This window comes from Suricata suricatta, chromosome 16, assembly GCF_006229205.1.
Source record: "Suricata suricatta isolate VVHF042 chromosome 16, meerkat_22Aug2017_6uvM2_HiC, whole genome shotgun sequence".
In the NCBI taxonomy this organism is placed as follows: domain Eukaryota; kingdom Metazoa; phylum Chordata; class Mammalia; order Carnivora; family Herpestidae; genus Suricata; species Suricata suricatta.
The window spans coordinates 3,816,085-3,834,265 of record NC_043715.1 but is presented as its reverse complement, the minus strand read 5'-3'; the positions used below and the strand labels follow the sequence as shown (position 1 = coordinate 3,834,265).

General features: G+C 56.2%; 1 protein-coding gene across 1 annotated transcript; it reads left to right on the top strand.

Annotated features, from left to right (window-relative positions):
• Positions 1 to 6,415: 6,415 nt before the first annotated feature.
• LOC115280950 lies at positions 6,416 to 12,188 on the top strand. The gene is made up of 4 exons (XM_029926137.1): positions 6,416 to 6,493; positions 6,934 to 7,246; positions 11,249 to 11,399; positions 11,594 to 12,188. The coding sequence occupies exons 1-4, from the start codon at positions 6,416 to 6,418 to the stop codon at positions 11,751 to 11,753; spliced, it is 702 nt and encodes a 233-aa protein (XP_029781997.1). The 3' UTR covers positions 11,754 to 12,188.
• Positions 12,189 to 18,181: the final 5,993 nt, after the last annotated feature.

Genomic DNA, 18,181 nt, shown 5'->3' with positions numbered 1-18,181 from the left:
TGCCTGTACCTATAAAGTATCATAACGATCTCTTTGCATAATGAATGTTTCATTCAAAAAGAACTTTAAACCCCAAAATCATAGCATAGCAAAAACTTTGCTGTTTGAAACGCTATCCGTAAGAATGAACACTTCCTGCTCCCGCCTGGAGACTTTAAGTCAGCTTTGCCAGAGAAGAGCCTGGATTTCCAACCAGACGCGGAGCTCTGGAGCGGCTCTGAGGTTCCCAAGAGAACAGAGTCGCCGGTGCACTTTGGAGCCCAGACCTGATGGGGGTCCCTTGCGTGTGGCCCTGCTTGGTGGCCCCAAGCCTGTGGAAACACTGCTTCTTTCCAACTCCACCCAAACCCCACTTTCCACAAAATCCTGTGAAAGCTCACTCTCTGCCTTTGCCAGGTGAGCTGCCCAGAGCTCCTGGGGCACCGGGTTAACAAACCTGCTTTGTCAGATGACGGGGCTGGTCCTGGTGGAGCTCTAAGGTCTAAAAGGGCAGAGATTGTGCTGGCCCCTCCGGTTCGTAGACGCACACGGGACACCTGGTACCTGCCAGGCAGTGGGACGCGGCTGTGAGCTGGGTCCCTGCTCCCAGCATCCCCTTCACCACCTCCACTTGCTGAATAAATGGGGGCTGATAATCACCTCAAGGGCGGGAATGGCTGAGGCGGGGAGGGGTGTGCGTGGGCTGCTTTAGAGGAGGGGCTTGGGGATAAAGGGGAAAAACAAGCACAGTGAGTGAGGAAACAGGTGAGAGAGAAGCAAACACACAGCGATGTCGATGTCGAGGCTGAAAAAGGTCTCAGAAGTTGTCTGAACAGTTTCCTTTCTTGTGCCAACGATCTGCTGCCTTTCTGAGCTCTTTCTGCCCACCCTTGCCTCCACCCTCCCTACCAAGCGGTTGCTTCTTGGCCATTTTCCAGCTGGCAACTTGGAGATGGGAGTTCCTTCCTGCTCCTGGCCTGTCTGAGGGCTGCGCCTGGCTGTAAAGCAAGGTCCCTTGTGGCACAAATGGTCTGAGCCCCAAGGAGAGGCAGATCCATGAGAACCAAGTGTCCCACAGCCCAGCCACCCGCCTGTCCCACAGGCCAACAACACCAGCGAATGAGCCCCCCTCTCCAGCTCATTCAAGTTGGGTTTGTGCCGCCTGCAGCCAGGGCGGCGGAAGGATCGGAGCCCCCCGAGCTTATGCACACAAGCCCACGAGCTGAACCGGCTCAGGGGGATAAAAAGCAGACCGACTCACAGCTGGCTTGATAGGGTTCTAACCCCTGCGCCCATTGTCTGCACCTGGGGAGGCACTGCCCACCTGGCCCCACGCCCCGCCCCCACCCCAGGCTGTGCTTTGGCCTCAGGGAACCACTGGGTAATATCCACAGTGTCTACACCGTGCACAGAGTCAGTCTGCTTTCCACCACCATGAGCCGGCGATTCTAAGCAACATCAGTGATTTAACTGTCCTCCGTGAAAAAGGCTATTACTGACCGATCACTAAGCTAGAGGCTGACTTACGCTGAGAAAGGCCGGCTAGTAAATATTTTTGTTATTTCAAGCCATTCGGGCTCTGTCACAACTACTCCATTCTGTTGTCATTACACAAAACAGCCACAGACCATACACAAATCACTGAGCGTGGCTGTGTTCTGCTAGGACCTTAATGGACACCGAAATGTGAATTTCGCGTAATTTTCACACGTCCTGAAATAGTCTTCTTTGATTGTCCCCTGCAGCCATTTAAAATGTGTAAATCTTTCATAGCTCGCTGGCTATACAAAAATAGGCAGCCAGCCAGATTTGGCTCACAAGTTAGTAATTAACGGTCGTGCATAGTAATATATATATAAGCTTGAAATTTGCACATTTGTGTGGCAAACCTTTAAAAACTGGGTGTTTCATGGGGTGCCTGGGTGGCTCAGTCGGTTGAGCCTCTGACTTCGGCTCAGGTCACGATCTCACAGTTTGTGGGTTCGAGCCCCACATCGGGCTCTGTGCTGACAGCTCAGAGCCTGGAGCCTGCTTCAGATTCTGCGTCTCCCTCTCTCTCTCTCTGACCCTCCCCTGCTTGCACTGTCTCTCTTTAAAAACCATTTTAAAAAAATTAAAAACTCGGTTTTTTGGGGGGGACTCCCTGTCATGGCCTCCACTTGGATTCAGCTGTAGGCGTTCATCTCAAGTCTGAAATATCGGGAATTTCCGAACTCACTTGGGGTGAGGCTGGTATCCCAGCCTCTCCTGGGAGTGGGATCACCAACACCAAGACACAGACCTTGGGCTACTGCGGTGAGCTCAAGCTGCCTGACCCTGGAGTTTTTCTGATGAACAATTCTTAACCGCAGAGCAGTCTAAAAGCCTTTGGAATGAATCCCAAACACACAAAGGCATGAGCAGTTTTTCAGTTTCTGGAATGTACTATGTAATGAAATTTGAAGCAATCTGGGTCACATGTAGGCTTGCATTTAAGGCTTTTCCTGTTTGTGGAGCTATGTGTCATGAAAGACGTCTGCGAAATTAATAAGACAGGTGCATCTATAAGACCGATGAAATAATAAATGTAGGAGAAGACGCAAATCTCCCCTTCAAAAAACCCCAACAATTTATGTAGATGCTCTGTAGCGAAGGAGACAGAGTCTAACTTCCCCTGCACAATGACTTCCTTCCAAAGGGGACACGATGGAAATGGGAGACGCAAAGTCTGACAGAAGCGACCTTGGCCATGTGATCAAGGTCAACAGAAATAGGGATGAGTCAGGTGATGGCTTGGGTTCTGCTGGCCCGAGGGCCTCTCTGTGACTGTTGCTGAGAACACCCTTGGTCTGGGGAGTCCCTGGGGACTCCTCTCCCACACCACAGCCCATCGAGGACCCAGCAGGGTCAGGTGGCCTTCATGGCTAGGACCCCTGACCATCCAGTCAGTCCCTGTCCCGAATTTCAGCTTTCTCGGCGACCTTACAACTACTCACCATCTCCTCCAGCCCCACCCCACCCCCAGGCTATTCGTCCAGGGCTCCAGGCTGCCTAGCACACCCCTCCAGCCCCTTCCCTCCTGCGAGCTCACATCTCCACTCCAGGGAAGGTCAATCCCTCCCAGAAGAGGGCGGGGAGGTAGGGGGTCCCTAAAGGCTGTGGAGAGGAGGGGAAATCTGAAGGGGACCTGCTGGGGACTGAGGCCACTTCCCCAGGAGTAAGTGGGGAGCCCGCCTCTCACCTCAGGATGGGCGGTGGGGGAGTGGCCATCTCTCCCAGGGCTCCAGCCAACGACCAGAGGTGCAGGCCCGGCAGAGAAGGGGCTGTCCTGGCAGTGACCGTCCTGCCACCCCAGCTGCCCATTAGAGGTGCGGGATCTGAGCGGGATTCAGGATGCAAAGTGGGTACAGCTTCCTGGAGTCACCATGGAAAGGACAGGCTGCAGGGGCGTGAGCCCGCCCAGGACCAACTGGGAGCCACCAGCCAAAGGATAGGCCAGGCCCGTCAGGGGCGTTGCGCTGGGCCAGGAAGCCTCCCAAGGATGCACAGATGCGGACATGAGCTCAAGATCCGCGGTGAATGTGGGCCAGGCTGGAGGGCCCGAAGCCAGCCTGCCACAGCGGAAGGCCAAACAGCACCCACCACCCCCCTCCCGGAAACATCCACTTTCTAATCTTCAGAACCTGTGACCATGTGCCCTTACCTGGCAAAAGGGACTTTGCAGATGTGATTAAGGATCTTGAAATGGGGAGATAGCCCGGGCCTCTCCCGGTGAGCCCGATGCCATCACAGGCCCTTCTAAGAGGGAGACAGGCAAGGGGACACCGTGGTAGGAGAGGGGGGTAGGGATGGGGGGGCAGGGACACAAGACGCTGCCTGAAGATGGAGGAAGGATTCCTGGGAGTCGGAAAAGGCAGAGGAGAAATTCTCATCTCGAACCTCCCGCGAGAACACAGACCTGCGGACACCTCCATTTCGGACGTGTGACCCCCTGAACCGGAAGAGACTAAGCTACTACCGTCTCAAGCCGCTGACGGTGGCGCAGTCTGCTCCCGCAGCAGTGGGGCCCTGGCAAACTGGGCTTCCTCAAGCGGAGGCTCTCGGCCTGCCTCCCCTCCCCGCCGCCCTCCCTCAGCGGGGGGGGGCCTGCAGGGATCAGAAACAGGGTTGCCAGATGTAGCAAACCAAGACACAAGCTGCCCAGTTAAATTTGAATTGCAGATCAACAGTAACGTTTTTAGTAGAGTCCCAAATGTTGCAAGGGACGGACCCACACAAAAAAGAAATTATTGAAGGATCATCTGAGATGCACGTGTTACTGGGCCTCCCCGGTTTATCTGGCAACCGTGGCCAACAGTAGCAGCTGTGAGGGAAGAAGGGGGCAAGGCAGAGCAACACTGCACCCCCCTGAGGTCCCCAGCAGGCTCTAGAAGGGAGAGGAGAGGATTTAATATTAAATCAAGGTCCAAGTTTTATCAGCCGGGACTGGGCATTTTTAATCGATCAGTTGAGACCCCTAGCAATCTAAAAGTGACCGGAGACTTAATTTCCCAAGAATGGAGAGAAAAAAGTCATGCGGAAGTTCTGGACGTTTCGCCCAGGGTGGAGAGGGTGGCTCGCTCCCTCCAGCACCACTGAGCGGGTCCGAGGGGCAGCAGGAAATAAAGATGATGTCATGATTGCACCTGCCAGGCTGTCTTGGACCGGTGACATTGGGATAGAAAGCTCAATCTCTAGCTCGAGGTCAAGGGGTGGACAGAAACAGCCATGATGAAGACTCTTGTATTTGCTTTGCATCTTTTCTGCATTTAAGAGTCGCTGCAGGGCAGGAAACAGGCTTTTTCATTTTCCAAACCCAGACCTGTCACAGCGAATGTGGCCATGTGCCCACAAGGTGGCGCTCACGATCACGGCAAGACACTGCTACAGTCCCGTGCTTTTTCAGGGACACCTGGCTGGCTCAGTCAGTGGAGCACATGACTCTTGATCTCCGGCTCCTAAGTTTCAGCCTCATGTTGGGTGTAGAGATTAGTTAAAAATAAAATCTTTAGGGGCCCCTGGGGGGCTCAGTCGGTTAAGCCTCCGACTTCGGCTCAGGTCACATCTCGCGTTCGTGGGTTCGAGCCCCGCGTCAGGCTCTCTGCTGACAGCTAGCTCAGAGCCTGGAGCCTGCTTCCGGTTCTGTGTGTCCTTCTCTCTCTGCCCCTCCCCCTCTCATGCGCTGTCTCTCTCTGTACCAAAAATAAAATAAAACATTAAAAAATTTTTAAAATAAAAATCTTTAGGGGCCCCTGGGTGGCTCAGTCGGTTGGTCCTCAGGCTCTTGATCTCAGCTCAGGTCTTAATATCTGGGTCATGAGTTCAAGCCCCATTTTGGCCTCCATACTAGGCATGGAGCCTGCTTAAAAAAAAAAAAAAAAGAAACAACTAACATAAAATCTTTACTAAAATAAAAACTCCAGATGAAGGTTAGCTTTACAAGGTTGTTGAAAGTTAATACGTGAGGGGCCTGGGTGGCCCCGCCGGTTCCGCATCTAACTCTTGAGCTCTGCTCCAGTCACGATCTCGCAGTTCGTGAGTTCGAGGCTCTGTGCTGGCAGTGCGGGGCCTGCGCGGGATTCCGTCTCTCCCTTTCTCTGCCCCTCCCCCACAAACGCACGTGTGCACTCGCTCGCTCTCAAAACAAGTAAACTGTCCTGTGTTCCCTCCTCCCGGGGTCCCTATGATGAACATCTTACATTAGTGTGGTACATTTGTCACCATTAGTGAACCAATACTGACCCCTCGTTACATTTAGCTCCAGGCTGGGACAGTTTCTCCGTCTCCCCTCAGTTTCTACGGCCTGGACATGAGGTATGCTGGCCAGGTGCTCTGCAGGCTCCCCTCTGCTGGGATCTGTCTGATGCCCTTCTCGTGACGCACCTAGGGTTGTGGGGCTCGGGGTGAAGATTTCAGACGTAAAGCACCTGCTCATCTATCATATCAAGGACAGAAGCCATCACTGAGACGTATCTCTGTTGGGGTTGACCTTGGTCACCTGGCCAAGGTCATGTCCATCTGATTTCTCCATCATACAGTCTCTCTCCTTCTCCTTTCCATACGGTGCTCTTGAATCACGTGTTTCTCAAAGGTCTGGTCATGTGACAATCACTGAGCGCGCTAGTCTCTTCCTGCCTCTCCAATTATCCAAGTGAAACTTCACTGGGGCGCCTGGGGGGCTGAGTTAGCTAAGGATCTGACTTTGGCTCAGGGCATGATCTCCCGGGTCGTGGGTTCGAGCCCCGCATGGGGCTCTGTGATGACAGCTTGGAGCCTAGAGCCTGCTTCGGATTCTGTGTCTCCCTTTCTCTCTCTGCCTCTGCCCAGCTCGTGCTCTCTCTCTTTCTCAAAAATAAAAATGAACATTAAAAAAAAAAAAACACTTCATCAGTATCCTCAAAGGTGGCATAGGCAGGAGATGGCAGGAGACCAGCAGTGTGAGAAGGGCCAAGGGGCACCGGGACCCTGCCCTGTCCTTGCCGACGTCCTTGTGATGGTCAGTGAGATCCCACCAAGTTAGCCAGGTCACACCTGTCACCTGCTTCAAAGCCTTTCAGTGACCTCCACCCTCCCAGGCGGACCCCACGACTCCCCACAGCTTGGGCTCGGCCATCTCTCCCGGCACGCATGCCGTCCTACTCTGGGTGACACGGGGACACACACATGGCCTCTTCACAGTCTTTGGTGACCTCCGCCGAGTTAGTTAGTCCTGGTTTTACAGCCGCCTTTTCTCACCACGATGAAGCTTCGTTTCTGCTTTTGGGGCACACGGGTCCTTTCCTTCCTCTCAAACCATTAAAGGTGTCAAAACCTCCTCGTTGCCAAAATCCTGGGTGCACACGCCAGAGCGCAGCATCTCTGCAGCCGAGCTGAGCAAAGCCAGTATCTCGGCGACTCACCTGTGCCCCCGCGGGGACTGCCTTGTACGGCGAAAAGCGGTCCCCGCCGGGAGTGCGGCGGGCTCAGAAAGGAAGTCTTCAGTTTCACACGAGGCGTTGCACGAGTCTCTGCAGAAGGTTTGGCCTCCAAGCCCCCAGCCAGCTCACACTACCTTCCCCAAAGGGACGGTGTATCCATGGCAACCAGGAATTAGGTGTCAGAGATACTTCCTGTCCAGCAGCTGAAACCAGAGTCGGGGAGGGGGCGAACCAGAGGACGCTGCCTTCTGGGATCTCAAATACGGCAACGGTAGTGAATGTTGCTGCCCGTGACCTTGGCGTCGGCCTCACCCTCCCAACAACCCAGGAGGGTGAGTACCATACTTCACCCCACTTTCCAGACAAGGCAAACGGAGGCTCAGAGGATGGGAGTAACTCAGACAAGTACCTGATCTACCAAACCCTGGTGAGTGGGGGACAGAGAGGCCCCCAGGAACAAAGAGCCACGCCCAGTGCGGCGGGGCACAAGCCCGGGGGCTGCTCCAATGTGCGAGCGCGAGAATCACACCAGACTGCCGAGCTGGGGCTGGGTTTCTTCTGAGTTTTAAGATGGCTTGAGAAAACAGTTTAATTGTAAGACAGCTCAGCAAGCTGAGTTTGGAAGTAGAGGCTCACAGAGTGTCTCAACGACAGGAGAGAGAGGTCCCCGCACCCTTCCCTCAGCTGTGTCCTGGGGACGCCTTCCGCAATCCCGGCGCAGGGTCCCGGGGGAGGCGGACAGGAAGCGTGTGGCAGCCACGCCCCTTCGTCCCGCGTGAGGACGCGCTCAGCTCCGCGCAGCCAAGACGCAGCAAAGTCCCTGACCACCTCCTCCCCCTCACGCCGCCTCTCAGACACTCAACGTAGAGGTGACTTGTTGAAATAAAATCTTGGCTCTGTCAGGTTAAATGGATTCTAAAATGACGGGTGCCTGTTTCTTTTCTTATTCTAGAATGCGGCTACGAGAAGCCGGGGCGGGGGGGAGATGCAGCATCCTGTTTCTGGTGCGCAGCGCAGAGTTCAGTCCCCAGGTGGCTGCGTGGGACAGGTCCCTTGACCTCCCCAGGCCTGCTTCTCTGGAGGAGACCGGCCCCTGGTCCCTTCAGGGAAGTTCATCACTCACTCACTCCGCCATTTCCTGAGCACCTGCTGAGTGCCGGGGGCACCGTGCAAAGGGCTGGGCATGCGGAAGAAAGGCCTGCCGCTCAGAAACGTGAAGTGTCCCCGCCCCCCGAGTGCATGAAGCAGGCCTGGCGGGGACCCCAGAATACCACCCCACTCCTGACCCCTCCCTGGGCCCACCCGCAGACGAACGGGAGGCAGGGCCGGTGGGGCAAGAATCAAGCACCAGCTCAGAGAAGGCGCTGGTGTGCGAAGATACCCAGTCACAGCACTTGGGAGCACCACACCCGCTCCTGAGCGCCCCCAGCTCCCCCAACCCGTCCACCTGTCCTTCTGTCTGTCCTTCCATCCACCCCAATGCTAGCGCTCACGGCCCCTGGGACCCCCTGGAAAGATTTATTATGAAAACCCTTTAACATAAGGAGGAGCAGAATAAAACGAACTCTCCTCTCCCCCACCGCCTAGATTTAACAATTGTTAACATTTTGCCCTGTTTCCCGTGGCCCACAGTGTTTGAAAGGAAACCAGAGTCCTGACATTCAGCCCTAAATAGGTCCAAACGCATCTCTTTGTGAAACAGGACACTTTCTACCCAACCACATGCCATTAACAAAAATCCTTAATATCATCTGATCCTTCATCTCGGGACTCGGGTTGGAAATGCAGGCTCTGGGGTCTTGCCCCAGACCCACTGAATCAGAACCCACATCCTAAGAAGGTCCCCAGGTAATCTGGGTGCACATTACAGTCTGGACAACAAGCTTTACACCCCTTCTGCTTTGGGCTGAATTAAAAAAATTTTTTTTTAATTTATTTATTTTGGGACATAGAGAGAAAGAGCGTGAGTGGAGGAGGGGCAGAGAGAGAAGGAGACAGAATCCGAAGTAGCTCCAGGCTCCGAGCTGTCAGCACAGAGCCCAATGTGGGGCTTGAATTCACAAACCGTGAGATCATGACCTAGAGCCGAAATTGGACGCTTAACTGGCGGAGCCGCCCAGGCGCCCCCTGTTTTGGGCTGATTTCCATCCCTCCCAACTCATACGCTGAAGCCCTAACCCCAGGACTCAGAATGTGGCCTTATGTGGAAATAGGGTCATTGCAGATGTAATTAGTTCAGATGAGATCATTCCTGAGCAGGGTGGGCCCCTAATCCAGGGGGACTAGTGTGGTTTTAAAATCTGGACACAGGGGCACCTGGGTGGCTCCGTCGGTTAAGCATCGGACTTCAGCTCAGGTCATGATCTCACGTTCATGGGTTCGAGCCCTGCGTCGGGCTCTATGCTGACAGCTCAGAGCCTGGAGCCTGCTTCAGACTCTGTGTCTCCTTCTCTCTCCGACCCTCCCCTGCTCATGCTGTCTCTCTCTGTCTCTCAAAAATAAATAAAACATTAAAAAAATTTTAAATCTGGACAGACACCCACGGGAGGACGATGCGAGGAGACGGGAAGAGGCGGCGTCCACCGGCCGAGGGCGCCTAGGACAGACCCTCAGGGCCTCAGAAGGACCAGCCCTGCCAAGGGCCACTGTGATTTTGAACCCCAGGCCTCCGGGGCTGAGAGGGTACGCTTGTGACGGTTAAGCCAGCAGCCCAGGGTCCTTCGCCACCGAGGCCCTGGGACACCGTGCATCACTCATGCTCTAACCCTGGCCTGCAGGGTTTTCAAACTACCCGAGGCTGAGCCCGTGCTGGAAGGTTCTAGCAGCGCCGGTCTGGGTGCGGGAATTCTCAGCCGCAGCCTGCTCCCCTTTCCCAGTGAGCCACGAAAAAGCAGGCTGGGGAGTCCCACCGGCTGCGGGGTGCTGTGTGAGGAAGGGCTCGGAGCCTATCGGGGAGAGAAACCCCCCACATCGGGGGAGGGCCCTCGGCGCTGGGGTCCCCGACGTGCGGTCCTGCGCCCACAGCATCCCCATCACCAGGGAGCTTGTGAGAAATGCAGAGGCTGGTCCCCGACGCAGACGTCCCGAATCCAGAGGCTGTGGCTGGAGGCCCAACTAGCTACGTTTTAAGGAACCCTCCCCCCACCCCCCCACCACCCCCCCTCCGCCACTCGGATGCACGCCCAAGTCTGAGAACCAGAGCCTTAAAGACGCATGGGCCGGGGCGCCTGGGGGGCTCAGTCGGTTCAGCGTCCGACTTCGGCTCCGGTCATGATCTCTCAACTCACGAGTTCGTGCCTGTGTCAGTGCTGACAGCTCAGAGCCTGGAGCTGCTTCGGATTCTGTGTCTCCCCGCCTCTCTGCTTCTCCCCTGATCACGCTGTCGCTCTCTGTCTCTCGATGTTTAAAAAAACATTTAAAAAAAAAAAAAAGGAGCATCCACTCTCTGTTGTGGGGGGGAGCAGCAAAATCTCACATCAATAGCCGCAAACTAGGCATCTCCTTCCCAGACCTCCACACTAGCATCCGCATCCAACTAGGAGGTTCCCTTTGTTAACTTGTGTGTAGAAACATTAACGCACCAACACAGTAACCATTTCAAACAGTCAGAGAGAGAGGAGATAATAGAAGGGAAACCCTGCCCCGCCCCCCGAGGCAGCCACAACCAGAAGCTTCTCTCGGCTTTTCCTGGAGCTAGTCTGTGAATCCACATCGAGTACACCTCCACCCCTCAAACACACACCCCGGGAGCCGACATCACACCCTGTCTCTCTCCTCCAGTAACTCTACACCCCGGAGCCCACACAACCCTCTATTTTTGTAACGCGCTGCCGTCTGAGAATAGATCACTGAGCCAGCCCTCAGGGGCGAGCCTTCTGCCTGCTCTCCGTCTTTCGCTTTTATGCACAACCCTGGATTTAACAGTCTTGTACGTTTTTCTACAAATAGCCCGGTGTCGAGCTTCCAGACTTGTGGATTTCATGAGCCGTTTAAAACGTCAAGGGGCTGATACAAAGCGAAAAGGACGCTTAAACAGGATGATGCTACCGTTACTTCTGTGGCATCACGTAACTCGTTTTCACGCCCGAGTCTTGGAAAGATGAGATTCTTAAAGAGCAATAAATGGCGCGCGTTGTGTTGTAGGACACACTGCAAACCGGGGATGACTTTACCCTACAGGGTCCCCCACACGATTCTCCGCGGTAAGAACGGGGTCGGAAGCACAGCAAGGCGCCCACCCCCCACCCCCAGTTCCAAGAGCCCCCCACCGGCCCCCCCACGGGCGTGCTCTTCTAAAGAGGGGTGCCGCCAGGTCTCCCCCATTCTGTTTCAAGGACACGACCTGCTGCCGACGGAGAGGGAGCCCTTTCCACGCTCGTTAGCCAGGGCGACGGGATTGCTGGAGACAGTAATGCTAAGCAGGTGCCTAATGGGATTAAGAGGCCACCGGACAGCTGTTTGGTTTTCAAAGAAATCTGTTAGCAGGTGCGTGTCGACTCAGCCCCGCTAAACGCCACTCTGGCGGTAATGCCAGTAATTCGATTGCGATTTTGTGGTCTCTGGTATCCAGGTGCTCAAGCGGCTGGAAGGCAGAGCAGGGCTCGCCCGCGGTCCGGCCCTTCCCCACCCCCACCCCGCCCCCGGGACCCCTGGTCTTTCATCCCTTTGTGTAACTGCAGGTGGACCCAGCAGCTGGCTCCTACCCCTGAGGATCTGCGGGCAAGTGTTGGCATCACGGAGCCAGAAGCTGCCTTTTTCCCGGGTGATTCATGGACACATTCAAGTTCAAGAAGCACTGGCCTAAAGAGAGCTTTGCCAATGCCCACTAAGACCCGGTGAGGGGGTACACTCAGCATGAGCTGGGGAGCAAGGGGTGTGGTCAGGCGGCTGGCCGGGATCTGGTTCTGCAGGGTCTGTTTGCAGGACACTGAGGAGGATGCATCGTCCTTCTGAGCGTCAGTCTTCCCATCTGTAAAATGGGGTAAGAATGCGAGCTGCCCCCCAGGAGTTGTTCTGAGGATTAAATCATGACTGTAAGGCCTTCTATCCCAGGACCTGGCACAGAATAAGTGCTCAAAAGATGTGGCTACATTTTTCCTTGGCCCAGGAAGGAAGGGACCCAGATCCCTCAGAGGCCACTGTCTTTCCAGCTCTCTGACCACCCCAGGAACCCATGCGGTCCTACAGACTTTAAATTCCATGGTCATGGGATGCCGGGGTGGCTCAGTCGGTTGGACATCCGACTCTAGATCTCAGCTCAGGTCATGGGCTCTTGGTTCGTGGGTTTGAGCCCCGCATCGGGCTCTGTGCTGACAGTGCTGGGCTGCCTGGGATTCTCTCTCCTTCTCTCTCTGCCCCTCCCCCGCTCTCACTCTCTCTCAAAAATAAACAAACACTTAAGAAAATCTTAAAATAAATTCTGTGGCCGAAGGCTGTCCTAAGGAGGTGGTAAACAGGTGGGTTCCAGGCAGTGGGCCCAGAAAGTGTGCATCTGTGAGAATGGGGTGCCTTGCGCCTTCCTCTTCATTCTTCACTCGGCATTCAGGAAGCGCTCAGACACACACCATTCCACGGCCTCCGTGCTCCGAGCAGGGTCCGCGGACCCGCCACATCTCTGCGAGCCCATTGGCAAGGCAGGATCTCAGGCCCTGCCCGGACTGGTGACCCGGGACCTGCATTTTAACAACATCCCCAGGAGACCCCGGATCTCCCCAGGCTGACCCTCAGCCTAGGGTTTGCTCCAGGCAAAATGCCGGTGATTGGCACTCAGGGTTGCCGCCTCCCAGCCCACTGCCTGCCCCGCCCCTTCTCAGAAGACAGGCGTTAGTGATGGGTCCCCCGTGTGGTCCCCACACTGGGGGAGCTGTGCTGACAGCCGGAGCCTGGAGCCTGCTTCGGATTCTGTGTCTCCCTCCCTCTCTGCCTCGCCCCCCACCCCAAAGAATAAAATTTTTTTAAAAATCTAGGTGGTGGCAGAGTTGTTTCCCTGTCGGCCCTGGGGGTGCATCCCTTCCGGGCTTCTCCTGGCTTCTGGTGGCTCCCAGTGGTCCTCGATGCCACGGAACTCATAGCCATGTCACCTGCCTCTGCCACTATTGTCCCACGGCCTGGCCCGTGTCTGTGGCTTCACTTCTGTCTCCCCTAAGGACATGGTCATTAGATTCAGGGCTTGTCCTGATCCAGATTGAGAGCCTTCATTACACCTGCAAAACCTCCATTTCCAAATAAGGTCAGCCCCCCGCCCCGCGCACAGGCCCCAGGGACCCATCTTCTTGTGGGGGGCACCGTTTGAGCCATCTCAGGTCCGCCTGCAGCCCGCTGCTCTGAGTCTGTGCTTGTCCACGTCTCCACTCGTCTGGGACAAAGGGAGGCCGGGTCCTCTGGGATCTCCGTCCTCCGGGAGCCGGCGGGGGGCTGGGCTCACCCCCACCATGTGGCGCACAGCCCTGACCTACACCCACCGGGACGCTGAGGGCCAGAGAGAGGCAGCCAGGTGGGTGTCAGGCTCGGCCCCACCCAGCAGCCTGCGAATTTCATGGCACAAACTGGGACACCGACATCCAGGGGAGGCTGACAGGGACCCACCAGACCCAAATGAAACTCATAGAATCCACTGTTCATCTGGCCGTACTTGGGGAAACACCTAACACCCAACGCTAACGGATCAGGAGTGAGTGCACTGCGAACGGGTGTCTGGTCCTCCACGGTCACAGGCTGGGGGGCCCCTGAGCTGGGACACACGCTCGGACCGGCGTGGGGGGTTTATCCGATCCTGGATGCCCAGGCCGCGTCTACACCACCTGAGCCAGCGGCTCTGGGAGACGAGGCTCGGGCGTCGGGGGTTCCCATGGGCAGTAGCGTTGAGAACCGCGGGCGTGTAACCGGAAGCCATCCGGGGCTTCGAGGGAGGATGCGGGCGGCGAGGCACCAGGGGCATCTTTAAGGACCCGCCGGCTGAGGTGGCGGCCACACGTCCACTGCGTTCCTGCATCCGTCCCCTGGGGCCCCTGCAGCCCTCCTCACCTCCTGCAGTGACCTGTGCCTGAGAACCCACCCCCATGGGGCTGCCCTGCCCTGGGTTTGTGGTACCATTCCTGATCCCAGACAACAGAACTGGGCAGGGATGCTGGGGGGTTCCCGACACCATCTCCACTGCCCACGGGGCTCCCCGTGGCTTGGCCGGCACTTCCTCCTTGCGCCTCGCAGCCTGAGCCCCCTGTGACTCCCCCTTTCTTGGGGGTCAGCCCCACCTGGCCCGCAGAAGGTTCCCCACCTGCTCCTCCCTCTCCCATGATCCGTCGTGGGCATCGACTCCCCAGGGACCTGAGTTCAAGTGGACACATCGGCCACAGCGTGACAGATGTCCTCTCCGCGCTCATCTCCGTCCCAGGGTCCCACCCCTGCCCCACCTGCCCTGCCCTGAGCTCTGCTCTCCTCTCCCCTGCACTCTGTTACCACGTCTTCGTAAACATAACCCACCTCCCTGATCAGAACTATAACCATCAGTGGACAGAGAAGGACAGGCATACTTTTTTTTTTTTTCAGTTTTAAGGAATCTCTACACCTGACATGGGGCTCGAACTCACAACCCCAAGATCAAGAGTTGCGTGCTCCTTGGACTGAGCCAGCCGGGCGGCCCCAGCACGCTTTCTGGTTACTGTGTTTTCCCCTGTTCCGTGGATGCCAACTTACTCATTAGGATCCTTCCCTCAGTGACTCACTTTCTGTGTGACTACTCAGTGCCCCTTACTTGTAGGGAAAAATGAGCGGCCTCGGGATTGCTGACCATCTGCCCAGAGACACTGCAGGCAGGTCCCGGTCAGCAGGTGGCCCCCAGGCCGCACACACACATGCGGGAGCTCTGCCCTAGAGGTGCCCCCATCCGTGATTAGTCCTGACCCGGGCCAGCCTCGGGAATGAGCAAGAGCAGCAAGCCGCAGCCCATGCCCCCAGCAGCCAGTGCAGAGAAGCGTCTCAGCCCCACACAGGCCGCAGGGGTGCGGCGGGGTGGGAATTCCCGCCCCTCCTGCTCCTCCCCAGCCTCCTTCCTCCCCTCTTGCAGCCACACAGCCCCCATGGGCCTGTTTCCATCGTGGTTCAGCCACGCTGGCCAAGCTAAGAGCGAAAGGAACCATGCAAATGTCCCTGCGAAAGCACAGGTGCCCTCCGCCAGCCCTGCCTGAGCGGCCGCTGCACCCCAGCTGGGGACTCAGGCTCGGCAGAGTCACATGATGCCCTGGAGCGGCGACAGTGGGCCAAGCCCTCCAGCACCGACCCATGAGATGGAGGACAGGCAGAGCCCACGGCCGTGACCTTTGAGGCTGTGCTATTAGTGACTCTAAGGGCTGTCCAGCGGTGGCATGTGCCAAGCTTGGAGAAACACGGTGCCTGCTCGGTTTTGTTGGCTGCATGAACCTTAGATTAACTGGTTATAAAGAGGCTCATAAGCGGCCACGGCTGTCTGGCCAGCATTGCTTTGAATGCTCCCAGCCGTCCTGCGCAGAAGGACCACACTGACTTCACAGACGTCAGAATTGGTGCTCAGAGAGTCTAGTAACTGACACAGAATCACCCAGCGAGGAAGGGCAGGGCCGAGGCTGGAGCGTGGGCATCCCAGTTCTGAGCACAGCACACCGCTGGGCCTGTCACCAGGAACCAATTAAAAGAATTTTCCAAGGGCGCCTGGGTGGCTCAGTCGGTTAAGCGTCGAACTTCGGCTCAGGTCATGATCTCACGGTTCGTGGGTTCGAGCCCCGCGTCGGTCTCTGTGCTGACAGCTCAGAGCCTGGAGCCTGTCCTCGGATTCTGTGTCTCCCTCTCTCTCTGCCCCTCCTCTGCTTGTGCCTTCTCTCTCCCTCTCTCAAAAATAAATAAACATTAACAAACTTAAAAAAAAAAAGACTTTTCCAACCAAAGTCTGTTCTTTGAGTAAACATGGATGTTGTTATTTGAAAATGTAATAATACCAAGCAGGCGAATCACACTTGCTATGCGCCAAGCCGCGTTCTGAGCCCTCCGCCCGCACGGAACCATTTAATTATCTCTCATTGCCATGAGAGGTCGGTCCTTGCTCCCGAGGAAACGGAGGCGGAGAAAGCTGAACTGCTCAAAATCACACGAGAATGTCTGAGCTGGGATTTGCTCCTGGAATCTGTGACCTTACCCACTGCCCTTTGCTGCAAAGAAAAGAAAGGACGCAGGGAGAAAGGCGGCGGCAGCTCAGCTCACGAACAGGACGCAGACTCACAGAATTTAAGGGCGGAGATGCCGTAGCCTGTGGCATCAGATGCTCCCTGCGATGCGGGCACCGTTAAGCCGAGACGGCACAGCCTCTGGTAAAAAGAAAGGGTGCAGAGCAGACCCACTATCTGTGTGACCCGGCCGCTTCTCTGACTGGCTCAGTTTCCCTGTCTGTAAAATGGGGGTGGTCACACCTTCTTCCTATTCTAGGCATTAAGGGAAGCTCTCAAAATAGCATCTGGCTCAGGACGCCTGGGGGCTCACTCGGCTGAGCGTCCGACTTCGGCTCAGGTCATGATGTCATGGTTTGTGGGTTCGAGCCCCATGTCGGGCTCTGCGCTGACAGCTTGGAGCCTGGAGCCCGCTTCAGATCGTGTCTCCCTCTCTCTCCGCCCCTCCCCTGCTCCTGCTCTGTCTCTCTCAAAAATAAATAAAAACATTTTTAAAAAAAAATAGCGCCTGGCTTCTCTGTGCCCAGCAGAGGCTAGCCTTGGTCATTCCTGCTTTTCACGCCCAGCAAGCCGCCACCGCTCCCGCCTCACGGGGTCTGGACGCTGGCGTGAGTGCGCAGGGATCAGGCAGCCCCGCCGCAGGATCAGCCCAGGCCGACTTTGCATCGACCACGTGTGGATCACGGCGGCTTAGGATTTCTGACTGTGACTGTTTTCAAGGTCGTAATGGAGTTGCCGCTCAGGGTGGTTTCTCTCATTTCAACACCAGAGCCCTGGGCGTGGGTTCTGTGAGATGGAGAGCGAGGTTTCCTCTGGGAACCTGTTTCCTCCTCCGTAAAATGGGCGCAGGAAGCGTTGCCTGCATTCCTGTCCTCCAGAGCGCGGTCCCGGACCAGCAGCACCGGTGTGGGCTGAGGTCCGCTAGACATGCAGACCCTCCAGCCCCGGCCCTGCAGAATCACAAGCTATGTTTGCCCAAGGTTGTCCAGGGAATTTGTCGCCACGTCCAATTTTGAGAAGTCCTGCCCTGCCTCACAGAGTCTTATTTGGAATAAATAAATTGTGAAGCTCATGTACGTTACTGACTTAGAGGTTAGCTCCTTTCCCTTGACCTTCTTTTCTGCCCAAAGGAAGGTAGAAAGTCCACCTGGTCCGTAACCCGCAGTCACCTCGAACCCGGGCAGAGGAGCGTGGTCAGGACGGGGTCTGCGCTTCACATGCGCGGTCTCTCATCCTCCAGGGCCCCTCTGGGCTAGACGCGATTGTCTCGTGTTACAGATGAGGAAACAGACGCTCAGAGAGGTCCGGTGACTTGCCCACGTTCACCAAGGCTGAGGCAGGCTGGGGGACAGTCTGATGCCACCACCCTTGCTCTGAGCCCGCCCCCTTTGGGACCCCAGCTTTGGTGCGCTCCTTGCTTCCCACGCAGACACCTGCAGGCTGGGGGACCAGGCCCCGCCCCCTTCCCCTGGAAGTCTGGACAGACACGCCCTCCAAGCAAGACAGGCCAGAACGGAAACAAAGAAACACAGAAATGTTACCAACTTGCAAATTTATGGGCAGCTGAGGAATGCCAGTTTTGCAGAGTTTTTAGCAAAGTATCCTTTTGCCCACTCTGCTGAAATCACGTCACTATCATTCTCTCATTCCCACGTGTAAGGACGGCAGTTGTGGGGACAGTGAATGTGGACACGGTGACCCTTCTGGAATAGAGAGGCCAGATGCTCCCAGATTCCTGAGAGGGACTCCCCAGACGCGCCCGAGGACCTTGGTAGCATCTCTGTACTTGGGAGTCCTGATTTCTTTCTTTCTTTTTTTTTAAATGTTTGTTTGTTTTTAGAGAGAGAAGGAGACAGAGCGAGAGCAGGGGAGGGACAGAGAGAGAGGGAGACACAGAATCCCAAGCAGGCTCCAGGCTGCCGGTGCAGAGCCCGATGCGGGGCTCAAACTCATGAAACTGGGAGATCATGAGCTGAAATCAAGAGTCAGCTGCCTAACCAGCAGAGGCCCCTGGCGCACCAGGAGTTTCGATTTCCTGTTTGGCACAAGCTCCCTCCCGGGGACACCCTCGCCGCT

What these genes read in the sequence shown, in the direction of transcription:
- LOC115280950 (XM_029926137.1), top strand. Translation starts at nt 6,416, where the DNA reads ATGGCAGGAGACCAGCAGTGTGAGAAGGGCCAAGGGGCACCGGGACCC. An exon ending in TTGCCGACGTCCTTGTGATG is followed by an intron (nt 6,494 to 6,933) that starts GTCAGTGAGATC and finishes TACGGCGAAAAG; the next exon opens with CGGTCCCCGCCGGGAGTGCG. An exon ending in TCAAAGAAATCTGTTAGCAG is followed by an intron (nt 11,400 to 11,593) that starts GTGCGTGTCGAC and finishes GTGTAACTGCAG; the next exon opens with GTGGACCCAGCAGCTGGCTC.